Source organism: Columba livia, chromosome 1 (genome assembly GCF_036013475.1).
Source record: "Columba livia isolate bColLiv1 breed racing homer chromosome 1, bColLiv1.pat.W.v2, whole genome shotgun sequence".
NCBI classification, from domain to species: Eukaryota; Metazoa; Chordata; class Aves; order Columbiformes; family Columbidae; genus Columba; species Columba livia.
The window spans coordinates 96,272,649-96,287,876 of record NC_088602.1 but is presented as its reverse complement, the minus strand read 5'-3'; the positions used below and the strand labels follow the sequence as shown (position 1 = coordinate 96,287,876).

The 15,228-nt window shown below is 43.9% G+C and overlaps 1 protein-coding gene across 3 annotated transcripts in view; it reads right to left on the bottom strand.

Annotated features, from left to right (window-relative positions):
- ABCG1 (ATP binding cassette subfamily G member 1) overlaps positions 1-14,669 on the bottom strand; it is a 51,288-nt gene extending 36,619 nt beyond the window's left edge. Inside the window, exons 1-2 of one of the 3 annotated variants that reach the window (XM_065068706.1) lie at positions 14,476-14,669; positions 11,174-11,417 (exon numbers count right to left, since the gene is read on the bottom strand). In XM_065068706.1, the coding sequence (XP_064924778.1) occupies positions 11,174-11,417; positions 14,476-14,517 (286 nt within the window). In that variant the 5' untranslated portion in view covers positions 14,518-14,669. Of the gene's footprint in view, positions 1-11,173; positions 11,418-13,913; positions 14,176-14,475 lie in introns of those variants that run through there. The other 2 variants (XM_065068690.1, XM_065068696.1) reach the window with 2 other exon arrangements.
- Positions 14,670-15,228: the final 559 nt, after the last annotated feature.

The following is a 15,228-nucleotide window of genomic DNA, read 5'->3' as shown; positions in this document are numbered from 1 at the left end:
GCCTCTGATGCTCTGGGACATGCCTATATTGGATGATGATATTTCTTGCACTCTCTTGTTCGTAACACTGAATATCTACAGGAATCACGGAATCACAGAACGTTAGGGATTGGAAGGGACCTCAAAAGATCATCCAGTCCAATCCCCCTGCCGGAGCAGGAACACCTAGATGAGGTTACACAGGAAGGCGTCCAGGCGGGTTTTGAATGTCTCCAGAGAAGGAGACTCCACAACCTCCCTGGGCAGCCTGTTCCAGTGCTCTGGCACCCTCACTGAGAAGAAGTTTCTTCTCAAATTTAAGTGGAACCTCTTATGTTCCAGTTTGAACCCATTACCCCTTGTCCTACCGTTAGCTGTCACCGAGAAGAGCCTGGCTCCATCCTCGTGACATTCACCCTTTACATATTTATAAACATTAATGAGGTCACCCCTCAGTCTCCTCCAAGCTAAAGAGACCCAGCTCCCTCAGCCTTTCCTCATAAAGGAGATGCTCCACTCCCTTAATCATCTTTGTTGCCCTGTGCTGGACTCTCTCCAGCAGTTCCCTGTCTTCCTTGAACTGAGGGGCCAGAACTGGACACAATATTCCAGATGTGGTCTCACCAGGGCAGAGTAGAGGGGAAGAAGAACCTCTCTGGACCTACTAACCACCCCTCTTCTAATACACCCCCTGATGCCATTGTCCTTCTTGGCCACAAGGAGTTAGAATCCAAGTCAGAACAAGTTTTCTTAGGTTAAAACTGTGGGTGATGTGAGGGAGTAGGAAGAAGGGCTTTGCTTTACCATGCTGGTAGTCAAAAGCCCTAATTTGGCCTGAAAAGCACATTGGTTCACATTCAACACTGACATTTCATATGAACTGCATTAGCTTCTCTGATTTTTAGAACACAGTTTTAGCATTAAACCATACTAATGACTGAAAAACCGTCATTTAGGTAGTAGGCCACACTCTTCCTTCAGCAAGCTTTACTCGTTTCAGTTAATGTATCTCAGGGAGGAATTTGGCCCAAAATGTTCTATCACAGGCAACACTCCTGGCAGACTGTCAATACCTAATCCTTGGAGAAGCTCTATCCATTATACCATAGTGGTTATTTCAAGGTTCACTTGGCCCTGTACTTTTAAAGTGGTATAGTACAAACATCTGAGATGGATCTCAGGTTGGCTACTGACAACAGTCTTGTTTTACAACCACCATAATTAAAACTCTTGCAAGCTTCTTGTGAAGAACCTGCAGTTCTGATGACAAAACAGACCTGATCCAACCAGTTTTCAGAAAGGTCTCTGATGAAGCATCTGCATGCTTAATATTTATTTACTGTCAATTGGCTCCTCTGGGGCAATTTCTCCTTCAAATAATTCTCCAAGATTCAGGGTCAAAACCAAAACCCAAGTGAGTAACTTTTAATGGCCAGCTGTGCACAGATGCACCCCTCTGCATTCTTCCTTGTATTTCTAACTCTCACATGGTGGCAGCATATGACCTTCGTCTCTCTGAGTGCAGAAGGAAGCTTAGTCCTGGACAGCCACCAACAGGCTTTATCTCCATGAGACTCAGAGAGTTATTTTAGATAGTCCGGCCTCAATATTCATATTCAATAAGCTGGTTGAAGTGTGTGGCTTTTTGACCCAGAAAAAACAACTCTAATAGCAAATATTTACCTTCAATCCCCTTCCTTTTACTTTTGTACCCATTTACCAATTCTAGTCCTGCCATGCTGGTGCTATTAGAGTGCTTAATTTCCAAAGCCCTTCAGGTAATAAATGGATCATGACTAAAAAACTTTTACTAGCCATGTTCTGTGTGTGCAGCCTCATCCCGTTGACTGCTTCCACAAGCACAAAATAGATGCAATAGGGCACAATTCAACTCCATTGCTTAACAAGAGTATTAAAACCTTCAGATTTTTTCTTCTTCAAACTTCCTATTAACTAGGTGCATCACTTCATTTGAAATTCCTTTCTTTTGTCTGGCATAAAAGCCTACCCTCTGAAGATCAGCAAGAGACAGAGCAGAGGTCTCCTTCTCATTTACCCAGGAACCTGACCACTGCATGTTCTGTCTTCTCCTCTCTCCTGCAGATGTACTGCAATTATTAACAATATTTGTTATTATTCTAAACATGCAAAGCAGGAAGAAATATTATTTGTATACAAAAGATGTAGGCTGTAGATACTAGATGAGAAGCAGATGGTAACGTAGCTTGTAAAGCCAAGGTCCCTGCCATTTATTTTTCTTTGGAACAGATACGTTGATGAAAAATGATCAAACAAACAAGTGGTTAACTCAGTTCAACTATTATGTAATTCCGCATAGTTCTTTCTGAAAAGAACGTGGAAGGTTTCATCCCTATCCTCTCTGAAGAGAATTAAGTCTTCAGAGTGCATCTGTGTCTCTCACTGAAATCAGCAAAGTCTAAATGAACTGTGAATGAGAACACAAGCCTAACAACAAGAAAAAAGTTCCATCACGAAACGCAGTTACGAAGGTTCCCACAGTGTGACTCAAGGCATATCGCAGCATGCATCTCCAAACACATCAACTCCTAAACAGAATTATTTTGTCCTCATTCCAGAGACACTTACACAGTACCAGTCCTTCTGTATTTTACACTAACATTACATTCTGTATCAAATACTCATTCTAAAATCTTCTTTTCTAAGAGACAAAGTATTCAAAGGCCAAATTAAACTCCAAAGTCTGCACTAAAGGACACAATTCACAAGGGAGCCGTTTTCAAATATCTGAATCATCACCAATGGGCTATTTCAACGGGTGTCCTGATAATTCCTGGTACAGGAAACCTCTGAGCTGCAAGCTGTGAGATCCCAGGGAAACACTGCCCTTGAACCCTTCCCCAAGCATTCAGCTCTAGCTGCTGTCAGAGAAGAGACACGGGGCCAAGTGGACCTTCCCTGACTTCATATGATTTGCAAGCTGACCTAAACTCAGAGCTTACTTTTGTCAAAAAGTCAGTTTTATGTTAGACATGTATCCCTATGCATCTCAAGAGTGTGCAAGTCCCAGAGGTCCTGGGGCTAAGGCCTGGCCTTTTTGGATAATGTATTCATGTTCTGCCTCAAGCACATTCATCCTGAGACCCAGCACTGACCCCTCAGTTTGCCGTGCTTCAATATTAAATCTAAATCAGTTAAATCCTGTGTGCTAAACTATTATGTTAATTTTGCTTGGATTCTCCTTGAATTTTGTTTGGAGTAAGTCTTGAGATCTTCATTTTAATAGTAAGACCAAATACTGTTTTCTAATAGAGGATAAAGGTAGCCAGGTTGTGAATTACAATACAGTTGAGTATTCCTTGTGAGGATCTGCCACATTTTGAGTAGTATCATGTTCCCTGAACTCTCTCTTCCCAAAGCCAGCCAGTTTACTTACAAGAACAATACTACAGAGAAGTGTGAAGCAATGAACTTCTTAGAGGATACAGAGCTGAACTCTGAGATACTAAATCCCCTGAGAACAAAACACCTGACTTAGTAAGCAGGTAAGTTTAGACCCTATGAGCCTCTAGAAGGCACCTTCCAAAATGACATGACACAAGCAAAAAACGGGCCCCCACAGCATTTTTACTCTTGAGCTAGCTTCTATTCTCAGTTGCTTTTGTTGATTCCTCTTTCCTTTTACTGAGGGTATGCAGAACCCTGATCAACCATCTGACGGCTGAAGCCTCAAATTGCAAAATGACTCTTGCTTCATCTTCTTTCAGACTTCTGATGTATCTTCAGACTATGGAATTAATTCTACTTTGAAATGTGAAAAAAGTACACCCATATGACAGTGCATGCTGTCTCTACCTCCTCAACACCTCAAGCAAGAGAGAACTGTGTATGGGCAGAGGACAGCAAAGCATTTCATCAAATCCCACTCAGTGTACAGAAAGTTGCAGTGGAGGGCTGTCAGGGTGAGTTACAGCCAGCCCTCAACACAGGCCTACTGCGAGATGGAAACAGCAGAGACCAGAGCTCAAGCTCCCGACAAGTCATCATCACCACTGCCATCACCACTTCCCTGGAATATACATTCTGGAATGTTTTAATTGGTTACCGCTCTCAAACATCCTTTCTCAGCCACAAGTTTTCATAACAGAAAAATATGTTCTACTCACACAAAGTCTCGGTGGCCAAAACTCATTGAGTAAAACTCAGATATATTATCAAAAAAAGCTCGAGGTGCAAAAATAAATCAAACCCACAACAAGAACAACGGGTTCTGCATGGAGGAAAATAAGTAACTCTGAAGTAAGGTCATACTCAGCTGGGAAAGAGTCAGAGAAGCTGAGAAGAGTCAGACAAAAGGGCTGATCAAGACTTGTCCCAAATAACCTCCGTTTTATACAATTCATGCAACAGGATGCTAAGGAAAGTTATTTATCACTTAATAAAATGCTGTGAACTATTCCAGTAACAGTGACTACTCGGTATATTTCTACCATCTGGAGGCAGAATAAGTGGTAAAACTGCATGGATTTAATCAAGATTGAAGTATGCATTTAGAAATCCTCCGTTAAAAATTACGTTTCGTTTTCATGCATTTCACTAATATTTTAAGTCACTTAAAAAGAATCCACAAAATATTTGCTTAAAGAGCTTTTTCCTAGTGTCACAGTTCATTTCAACCAGCTTAACTTGTTTATTCTTTCTAACATATGGATCTCAATTTGCATACATCTTGCTCTCCAAGATGAAAACACTCTCTCAGACAAAGCAGGCAAAAACGGACAAAAACAATACAAGCCATCTGCCAGAGAAAGACAAAAAAAAAATGAAAAGGAACAAAAAAAAAACCCCATACCACAAAACCCCCAAACTCTTTCGCAAAGGAGGTTTTCGCTCTTTACTGTTCTGCATCTTTTCCTCCCGTCTTAGCAACAGCGCCTGGAGCAGCCAACCAGCGCTGGGGCGGCGAGGCGAGAGCATCCTCCCCGGGTTACCTCCGTGCATCGCCCGCTAGTAACCGCGCCGGGCCAGCCCCAGCCGAGCAGCCGCACCGCTACCGCAGTGCACCTGCTGGGGACCAGGACAGGCTTTTTTTTTCCGACTCTTCCAGCAAGGATTAGCAAACAATTTAGGGCAAATCCTCCCCTCCCCGGCTCCCCCCTCCTCTTTTTCATTTGGGTCTTTGGATACCTCCCGGTGGGGGGTGGGGGGGTGAAATCTCTTAAATGAAGTCGCAGAAAGGACGCAGCAAAAAATGGCTAACTAAATTAAAAGAAACAGGTCTGTCCAAGTGCATGTACCAGAACTAATTTGTAATAGAGCACCAAAGCAAATCAACAGAACCCAGCCTGTTAAAATCTCTGCTGACGATTTAACAGTGGGTTAAGTTTCCATCTTATGCAAAGATCAGTATTAACATAATATACAAACCTCCTAGCTGAAGTGTATTAATAGTTATCTAGCTGTTCCGATGACACTGTCTCGGACTGTGATGGACAATTTTCTCATTTCATGAATATCAGGCAACCTGCCAAAGACTCCGTGTTTCCCCATCAGACATGACGGAGCCATCCAGAATAAGCACAGTCCTTCATTCCCCTCCTTCCACTCCTGCCCTTTAATGTGCTGAATTTATTTATTTATTTATTAATGTGCTGAATCTCCAAGCCATGAAGCAACAACCTTGTGAGAAAAGACACCACCTCTCTGGCTGGTTGTTTCCACAGAGTCTGAGCCACTAGAACAAACTCAAAATAACAGAAAAATCACATTTTCTATGGAGCACAGATTTCTGTATTACTACTAAACTGCTCCATAAAAATACCTGGACACATTTTGGCTGGGTGGAGACTGTTCCTCAGAGGTTACTAAAGACCAAATCCTATCAGAACTTAAACACAGCACAAATGAGTCATTAGAGTCCTAAAAATAACAACGGAGAAATTTCCAACTAAAAAGTTGCCTAATTAACCATGAATACTGACAAGTAAGAGGAAAAAAAGTAATCCCCGAGTTATTGTGGAGCTTTGATCCAATTTATTAATACTTCTTCCTGGATGCACTCAAGTTATGTGAGAACAATATTTCCATTTCCCTCCTACGTTATAACACAAACACCTAGAAACAACAGGACAAATGTCCTTTGGTGGCTATACAGAATGTAAATATCTTTTAAAAGTAAAGCTCAATGAATTTGACCCAGACAGAAGGCTCCAAAGTACTTTTTGTGCCCTGTTCATATTTGGGACTATCTACATTTTTATCCCCAAACCACTCTTCTATTCAGATTACTTTATGGTGCTTTTAACAAAAACGGCGGAAACCTAAGGCACTGACTTTTCTCCAAAATCCTCTTGCAAACAGTTTTCAGGCAGTCCTAGCATAAAAACCTACACATCTACAGCTCTTGTATAAACTGGTAAAACCAATATGTGCTTCCATTGTTTGTCATTCCAGCTGCAGTTTAAACAGTCCAGAAGCCAAGATAAGAGACACTTCCAGATCCCTTTCTCAACACTTAGATAAATGGCTTTGTGACAAGACACTGAATATTGGCCACGGTTTGTTCTGAGCTCTTTCGATCTCACTTTTCCTCATTTAAGAAGCCCACACTGGATCTAATGGAGGACTCTCCTCTTCCCCTCGAAGCCACCCAGCTCCCTCTTCCTACAAAAATGGAGAAGGTATTCTCAGACTAAACGGCCCCATTATTTCTTTGTGTGCTCAAGTTTCCTTTTTCTACAATAGCTTTGCCACTCCATCCTAATCTTACAACACGGTCTTTCCCCCAGCAGTCCTGCATCTCTCTCACGCAAACCTGGAACCTTGCAGACCCTGGGCACGTGCTTAGACAAAGGCTGGGCTCACAGGCCAAGACACATTTTTGGTTCTGGAAGATCCTTACCCTCACAAGTTCCAAATTAAGTCACTTATCAATCTCTTTCCTTCGAAACTGAAGAAACAGTTGATTCTACCAGTTGACAAATGCCCTAAAAGCTTTCTGAGGAAAATGCCAAAGTCATCTGAGATCTTCTGAAACTTTTACCTCTCTAACCTTTTACCAAATTCCCACACTGGTAAGAACTCCTATGGAACAGAGTGGGTCAGATGCAGCTGCCTTGATCAAGGATACAACTACCAGATTCCCTCCTTGTTAATACCACTGACTTCAAGAAGAATTATACCATGAATCAATCGGGTCCAGACTCATGCCAATCTTTGCTATGAATTTGATAAAACCTCATTGAAATGAGTAGTACAGCATTTATCATATAAATCTGAGAATGAAAATAAATGCCCTTCCTTATTTTTAAAGAGAAAATGAGATTTAATAGATAAATTAGGCATTTTAAGGCTGACACAAATCAATGAAAAATTCTTATTTAAAGTCTAGAATGGTTTATTTAGCGTCTTTGTTGTTGACAAGCAATGCAAATTCACATTTCTTTGTGCTTTTAATAACAAGTAAATGATGTTACATACCATGAGTTTCACTGTCTGAACAATACAGCTAAGTACAGAACACAATGGCAGCATTACTAATTATTCCTCCTTTTGTTAATTTAGAGCCTAACCTTAACATTACTTTGCAATACCATCTTTACTGAAGGTAGTACATTTTTTGTTGTTGCTCTTTAGTTGAATTTCTCTCCAACATGCTGGCACAAATTGTCTTTGCAAGGAAAATATACTTCTCCCTTGGTGATCTAACACTCATGAAAAGTTTTACCTAATTCATTACAGCCACAGAGAAAGATGTAGAAATAATGGGGTTTTTTTCCAAGGTCCATTCTAGAATAGAAACACCATTAACTTAAAAAGCACATTTTCATACCAGCATCTCTTATTGCTTATTGCCATGACCAGCACCCAAGAAAAACGTGAATCAAGAGACATCTCACACTTCATTATTTTTTTCAGCTTGTGCATGCAAGTTTATTGGTTTTAAATCAGTTGCATTTCCTACACTGGAATTTGTACCTTCAGGAATATATTTTCTGCTATCTTCTCATAAAAACATAAATTTAAAAATTTCATATCACAGCAATGACAGATCCTTTGAGCACAGGGAACCCACAAGGAGCATCGAGCTAAAATATCCACCAGCGTTTCAAGACACAGTATTGCCCTTTGGTTGATCAGAAACAGATTAAAACCCATTGCAAAGTCCCCATTTGCCATTAGAGAAGAAACCAGTAAGAGGCATTCAGAATAGTCTTATGTGTCATGTATTCATCTACAAGCCCATCAGTTTCAAATAGAGATATCCCAACTTGCCAACAAACAATTATATTGCAGAGCCATTAAAACAATTCAAGGAATCTGGCAGTTCAGTCCTTACCTTTATTTGAGACAGTTTAGACAATTCACTTTTCTATTTCTCTAATGGAAAACCTTTTTTATTAAAGCCAATACATCAGGTCAGTCCCTGGAGTAGGGAATATGGCCGCAAGGAAAGTTTGTTTACAGAAGGTTTCTATACCTGGCAAGCGATTCACTGAATCATAGAAGCGTTGCTGGGAAGGGACCTCTGGAGCTTGCCTTGCCCACCCTTCTGCTCAAAGCAAAACAATCACGAACACAAGATGAGGTCAGCTGTGGCTCCGCCCAGCCAATTCTACACCTGCTGGCAGGGAGCAGGTCTCTTCGTGACCTGGTCCCAGCACTGCACCAACCTCCTGGTGAACAGATATTTCTTAATGTTCACCATAAGCCACCTAAACTGCAATATGTAGCCATTGGCTCTTGTCTATCAGCTGGCACTACTGACAGAAGCTTGGCTCTGCTGCCTTTATACCTGCCCTCTAGGTAGTTGTACACCAGAATAAGATCATCTCCCAGCTTCCCCGTCACTGGACCAAACAAGCCGGCCTCTCTTTGTAGCTTCCCTGACCAATTTTCTACTCCTGACAGACCCTTCCCAGCTTCCCAGTATCTCTGTTGATCTGGAAGGCCCAAACCTGGATACAATATTCCAGTTGTGCTCTCACCAGCGTCAAGGATAACTACTTGCCTCCATCTAGCCACGTCCTCCAAAGGTAGCTCATTATGTGGTTTACTGTACTTGCAGTGAGAACACACTTTGGCTCATACTCAGCTTGGCATCGACTGTAAACCCTCCCAAGTCTTCTTTAGATCCTTGGCTGGCAGAAGAGTGCCAAGACCTGCTGGTAGCCAGCATGCCCCACAGCCACTCACGGGCTGTGCTCAGTGGTCCCAGGAAAGACAGATGGTGCAAGACCAGGTGAGCAGGGAAGAATATGAACTCCTGCTCACAGATAGCCAGAAAAGTTTCACCTCCTCTTCCAAATCTAAGTGTAGTGACACAGTCATAGTCAGCCATGCCCTAGAGCTAAATACCACAACCTGTCCTTTTCAGCAGCGGGACAGCTTGTCAGGATGTGTCATTTTGTTCAAGCCGAGTCACTCAGATGTGTCAGCAAATGTGGACAGAGGTTTTTGGTCTAGAACCCCTTGATCGCTTTTGGCCAGTAAGAAAGAAATCCAGTTAAGAACTTCAAGTTTTTAAATCTTACATAAGACACTATGGCATAGTTCCATTTCTTGGGGAAAACAAACAAACAAACATATCTTCAACTTTTCAGTTTGTTCTGATAAGATAAAAAAACATTTTGAATGTAAGAAAGTTGCTGCCAAACCGAGTTGTTCTTCTATGGACAGTACAGATACATGCAATTTTAATAAAGAATTAAAAGAAGGGAGGTATGTGCCCATATAGTTTTGATGTTAAAAAAATCCATTAAAGCCTTTAGTGTCCACATTCTTCAACAAATTAATAACTGTATGCACAGGCTGCCCACATACAGTAGTGCTTCCATGGCCATAGCTCCAGTGTTTTTCATACCACACGTTTTTAGACTACTAAAGGCTTGGTGTTGTGATAATGACACAATTTCCAGACAGCGGCCATGTACTTTGTGAAACAATTTCAAGTGGAACCTTTAAACCAGTGGATTTATAGACTCAGAGCAAGTGCAAGTACCAAGTACGGCTCAGGTGAGTGGCGCATTGGCAGGGGCTTATCTATTAAAAAGAGCTAAAGCACACAACCATACCAATTTACATTACTAAGAGAGAATTCCTTGAGGAAGAGCAGTTATATCATTCAGTACACAAAATTCTCCTGAAGATTTCAGTATTTTCTCTTGGGCTTACTTCTTTTCACTAGCTGGAATTTACTGCACAACCTAGTTTTTCTTTCAGAGATAACTAGTTACACACACACATACAAAACAAAAACTCTCTAGGAAACACAAAGCAGATGAAGGTATAAAAAGAAACAAATGCAAAACAGATGAAAAAGGACAGAGCCACCTTACACCCACCTTTCAGAACTGGAATAGATCAAGAACATAAGAAGAGAGCTAAATGTGCCCTCCTTACTCCCAACAGTAAATCAGCACCAGAATTGTCTCAGAACCAGCTGTGTGTAACTGGATTGTGAGAGGAAAGCGGTAACTCTTCACTTGAGATTCATCCAGTATCTGTATCATTTTGGTGTGCCCTGTATTGTAGGTTGTGAACTCTTTAATGTGTATTACTAGCAAAGTAGCTAGCAAGAACATCCTGGTCGTTGACTAAACCTCAGGATTCAGTCCTAGCAATAGCCAGTGGTTTCACCAGCTAAAAGAAACAGTAAGCTTCCAGAGACCCACCATGGAACACCAGGAGACATGGATGGACTGACATTCCTATGGCTCACAGCATTTATTTCCAAACACAGAATTTTAAGAGAATATTTTTTTTATCCTGGTTTCAAACACCTTCTGAAATTCTGAGATGCTGGCTGTTCCCCCCATCTCCATCTTTAAACTACTGCATGCTCTACCCACCCTCCACAATGAACTGTAGACGTGCAAGATCACAGGACAGATATCTGGCAGCACATAAATACTATATTTACTTCAGGTGCTTCAGAATTGGGAGGCAAAAATAAGCAGTTGTATGAACTACTACAGCTACAGTTTCTTGGAGTGCAAAGGGGCCGTACACTCTTGGGCATCAGGCTCCGTGAGAGTTCCATGGTGCCAGCTGGGGGCAGTGGGTATGCTAAGAAGCCAAGCAAAAAGTGACTGTGAAAACACGCTCCGTTTACTCATTTTGCTTTGCCATCCACAACAGACTCACTTTACCTATCATGACCACCCACATGGGCAATAACCTTTCCACGTTAGCCAAAACATTGAGTCTTCCTCACCTTTCTTCCTCCACCATGGTCCTTCTTGGACAGAGTATGACAGTTCTTTAAATTCAATATTCACAGCTGGTCTGCGGGGTAGGTAGGAGAAACGATGAGCTTCTGTCAGAGTATTGTCCACCTTCTTTAAATGTCCATTCATCAGTCGAATGTCTTGGTTATCTGTGCTGTTTGACACCACTTCATCCACCGAAACACACACTGACTTTGGCTCGGCCATGGTACAAGAAGAATTGCTGCCGTTCTAGAAAAGAAGTTGGAGAACAGACAAAGTTCACAGACTCTAGTTTACAAACATGTTTTAAAACCTTCTGCATTAGAACTATTATTTAAATAACACAAGAATCCTGCACAATAATGCACTGAAAGGGGAAACAAATAAAACAATATTTTGTTTGTTCTGCCAGCATCTTGACAGAAGAGGTAAAAAGAGCTCTTGCACTTGCAGCACACAAAGGGCAGTTCCTTTAGCACCAGTATCCCCTCAAAGGGTATATACACATCAGTATCTTCAGAACAGAGTTAGTTCTTGCACCAGACTAATAAAACATTTATAAGTTCAATTCCCATTGTATTTGATTTCTCACACACTCAAAGAATTTGTTTCTAGTCACTCTGATTGCAGAGCTTGTATTGGGACAGGGCTGAAGGGGGAAGGGAGCTAGCTGAACTATCATTTGTGCAGACTTTTCAAAAGACAACCACTCAAAATGTCGAAGAGCTCTTATTCCTTTGGATTAGAATATACTCCTGTAAATGTGAAACTGCACAAGTTATACTTCTGTAAATTTTGAAATGTACTGCTTTGTGTCTTATTTGCTCCTGCACTAATAGTTCTTGAGACTCTGCACCCTGGAACAGTACAACTTCTTTCCTAGAGGTCTTTTAGGAAAGCACAGCACTTTCCAACCAAAAATTCTTGCACACTTTACTTGCTTGATGGTGATCCCTAATGGAAATCTTATCAGCTACATAAACATACTAAACCCTGGTCCAGTACTTGCACTGTTGACACTGTAAGGTCACTGCCCTATGCTTACTCATACCTCTTACTACCCTTTGCCTATTGTAGCACTCAGTGCAATTCCACTTGGCATTTTTTTTTTATTGAATCTCTTCCCCCTCTTCTCCTGGCCATGACAATGCACACAGAATCTGAACGCTTTCCCTTCCTTTTACCTGCATTGGCACCTTACACCAATATCAACAGGATGTGTATAAGGCCAGCAGTAAAACAATTGTGAACTCTCTTCAGCTAAACAGAATTTTGAACAGTTTGAACAGAAGCTGTTTGTTGTCATCTGTTGTTTGGAGCATGTCATTAGCAAGGCCCATCATCTGCACAGTTGTCCATTAGAAATTTTAGTTTTTTTTAATGCAGATCAGTGTTGGAAAATACTTTTATAGCTGGCTTATGAGCTAGACCTTCCATGCTGCCACATCTGCCCAACAATCCATATGTTCCCAAAGGTACCTCTTGGGCAGCATACATGCTGTACTACTTTTTAAGGCATCAGTAGTGAACACCCCCCAAATGAAGAGCTATATGTTATGCCACTGCCTTCCCCTACTTGTCGTCCAATGAGACCAAGAACCTACATTGCCTCCTTTTCACTGTGCTATTTTTGCCTTCTCTGTCATGGTCAGTGGTCTTCCCATTTATGTTGTAAAAGCAGTGCTGCTCAGAACAGCCACTTGTCACGAATGCTGATGAAAAAAAACATTTAAAAAAAACCAGTCTTACATAACCACTGATGAAAAATAGTAAAAATACAGTCCTACATAACCACTTTATAGCTAGCATCTTCACATTGTTTATGCACAAGTCTCAAGTTCTTGATGTAAAAATCAGCTCTGCTTACCACATTAACTCAAGTAAGATATTTTAATTGTGCACTCAACTTACTCAAAGGTCAGGTATCCAGTAACAATTACTCCCAACTTCTTAAATAGTTGACTGTAATGGCATGTAATTTGAACATAACAAGAGTAATGTGAAACATCTTAGAACTGAACAATTCAAGTAGGGAAACCTTCCTCTTCCCTAAAAAATAAGAGAAGGTGAGTGAACAATACCCTTTCCTGAATGTTTTCAAGGCTTGCTTTGGCACTCATAAGCTGTTTGGTTCGGAGGAACCATTGAGAATCTTCGCACATCAGAGGGAATGTCCAAAAACTAAGACTCAATGAGCAGGTCACCTTGAGTGTTCAAGAGGCAGCTGGAGCTTCTCTAGCTCAGAATAATTCGAAAAGAAACATCCTTTGGACCAGATCCTTGTCTCTGCCTACTTAATCATCTCTGAGTATGAAGCCAGACGTTTTTGTTCCTGGGTCATTAAGCACACCACTTCAACCACACAGCAGACTGAAATGCCTGTTCTCAGCAGAGGGTGACAGAGTCTTGCGAGCTCTCCATCATACACCTGCCTCCTCCAGGTACCACCTGCTTGGGCAGGGATCCCCTCCCCTGAGCACTTGGGGTGGTGGAAACATCTCCCAGGTGTGTGGTGGGCAAGTCCTGTGGTTACGACTGGCACAGCTTTAGCCTGGGTTACTGCTCCTTGAACACACCTGAACTCTGCCTGCACATCCACCAACACCAACCCACTGCTCATTTCTCCACTGACACACCGATGTGCAGGTACCGCCCTGCACTCCCAACCCGTGCCCACCAGACACGAAGAGGGTATGTTCTCAAGGACCGCGCTCGCGTCTTACTTGTTTCCCTACAATTTCTCACATAGTTTTATCCCTCCCGTGAGGAGCAGGACCGCTTCCCGGCGCTCCCCGGACACGGCAGCAAACGCCCGGCCGTCCCCACCTGCAGGACGGTCCCACCGGCTCTGCCCGCTCCTTGCCCAGCCGCCTCCCGCCCCTCTGCCGCTCGCCCGGCTGTTATGCAAAGGTGACGGTCTCTCCGTAAATCTGTTTTGAAAAGGACGGGGCGCAGCAGCGCAGGGAGCATGCTCGGAGCCGCCGCTAATCCCCCGGCCTTAGCTACAGCCCAGAGGTAACCAGCGGTCAAACTCCGCCGTGCGCCGCCGGCCCCTCACACCCCCCGCCGGCCATGGGGGGCTGCCCCGTACCCGATACTCGGCACCCCTTGGCGAGACGCAGCCCTGGGCCGGTCGCCCGGCTCCGGTTTTCCCCCGGGGAGAGCGGGAAGGAGCCCCGTGGAGCCCTCGTTCCGTGTGTGCTCCCCCTCAGCCCCGCACTTCGCCCGCACCGGTCGCGCAGCGCCCCCCGCCCACCCCTCGCCGCGGCCCCTCGGAGGGCGGCAGGGATGGCAGAGCGCCCCTTACCAAAGCGGTGCCCAAGGAGAAAGCCGCCATCAGACATGCCATGTGCCCCGCTGCCTGCCCGGCTGCTGGCAGCGCCTGCCGCCTCGCTCCGCCGGCACCGCGCCGAGCCCTCGAGTGCCGCCTCTCCGCACAGACTGGCTGCGGGCGGGCGGGGAGGGAACGGCCTCCCGCCGCGCTGCGGCCGCCTCCGCCCCGGCCCGCTGCGGGAAGCACTGCCCCTGCCGTGGGGCTGGGGGAAGCCGGCCCGCAGGGGCATCCCTGCGCCGTGGGGAGGCGTGAGCAGCGTGTCCCCGCTGTGGGCAGCAGGTCGTCCCGCGGGTGGCCGTGGCTTTGCTGAAACCTGCGGCAGACGCTTCTCCAAGGGACGGGGGGCCGGGGGTCGCTGGCTGGGACATAGCTGGAGAGGGTTGCGGGGCATTGCCTCCAGGGCAATGAGCTCCTGGAGGGGATGCAAGATGGCATTCCTTGAGGAAACAGGGAATCGAAGCACTATCTATTTTAGCACCAAAGTGCCATTCTATCCACAGGTGGAGATGGCTGTTCTGGCCCTGGGACTCGCATGCTACTGACTTACAAGTTGGGCAAGCTGTTGTGGTTCAGAAATGGAGAGAAACGAAGGTTGTCACCAAGTTTCCATCCTTGTTATTTTTTCCTCTAATTGAAGACCTGCATTCAGTGAGATCCTGCAAAGATCGGGCCTGAACTACACACTTGCCCATGAAGTGCAATGGGTGGTGATCATGTGCCATTAGA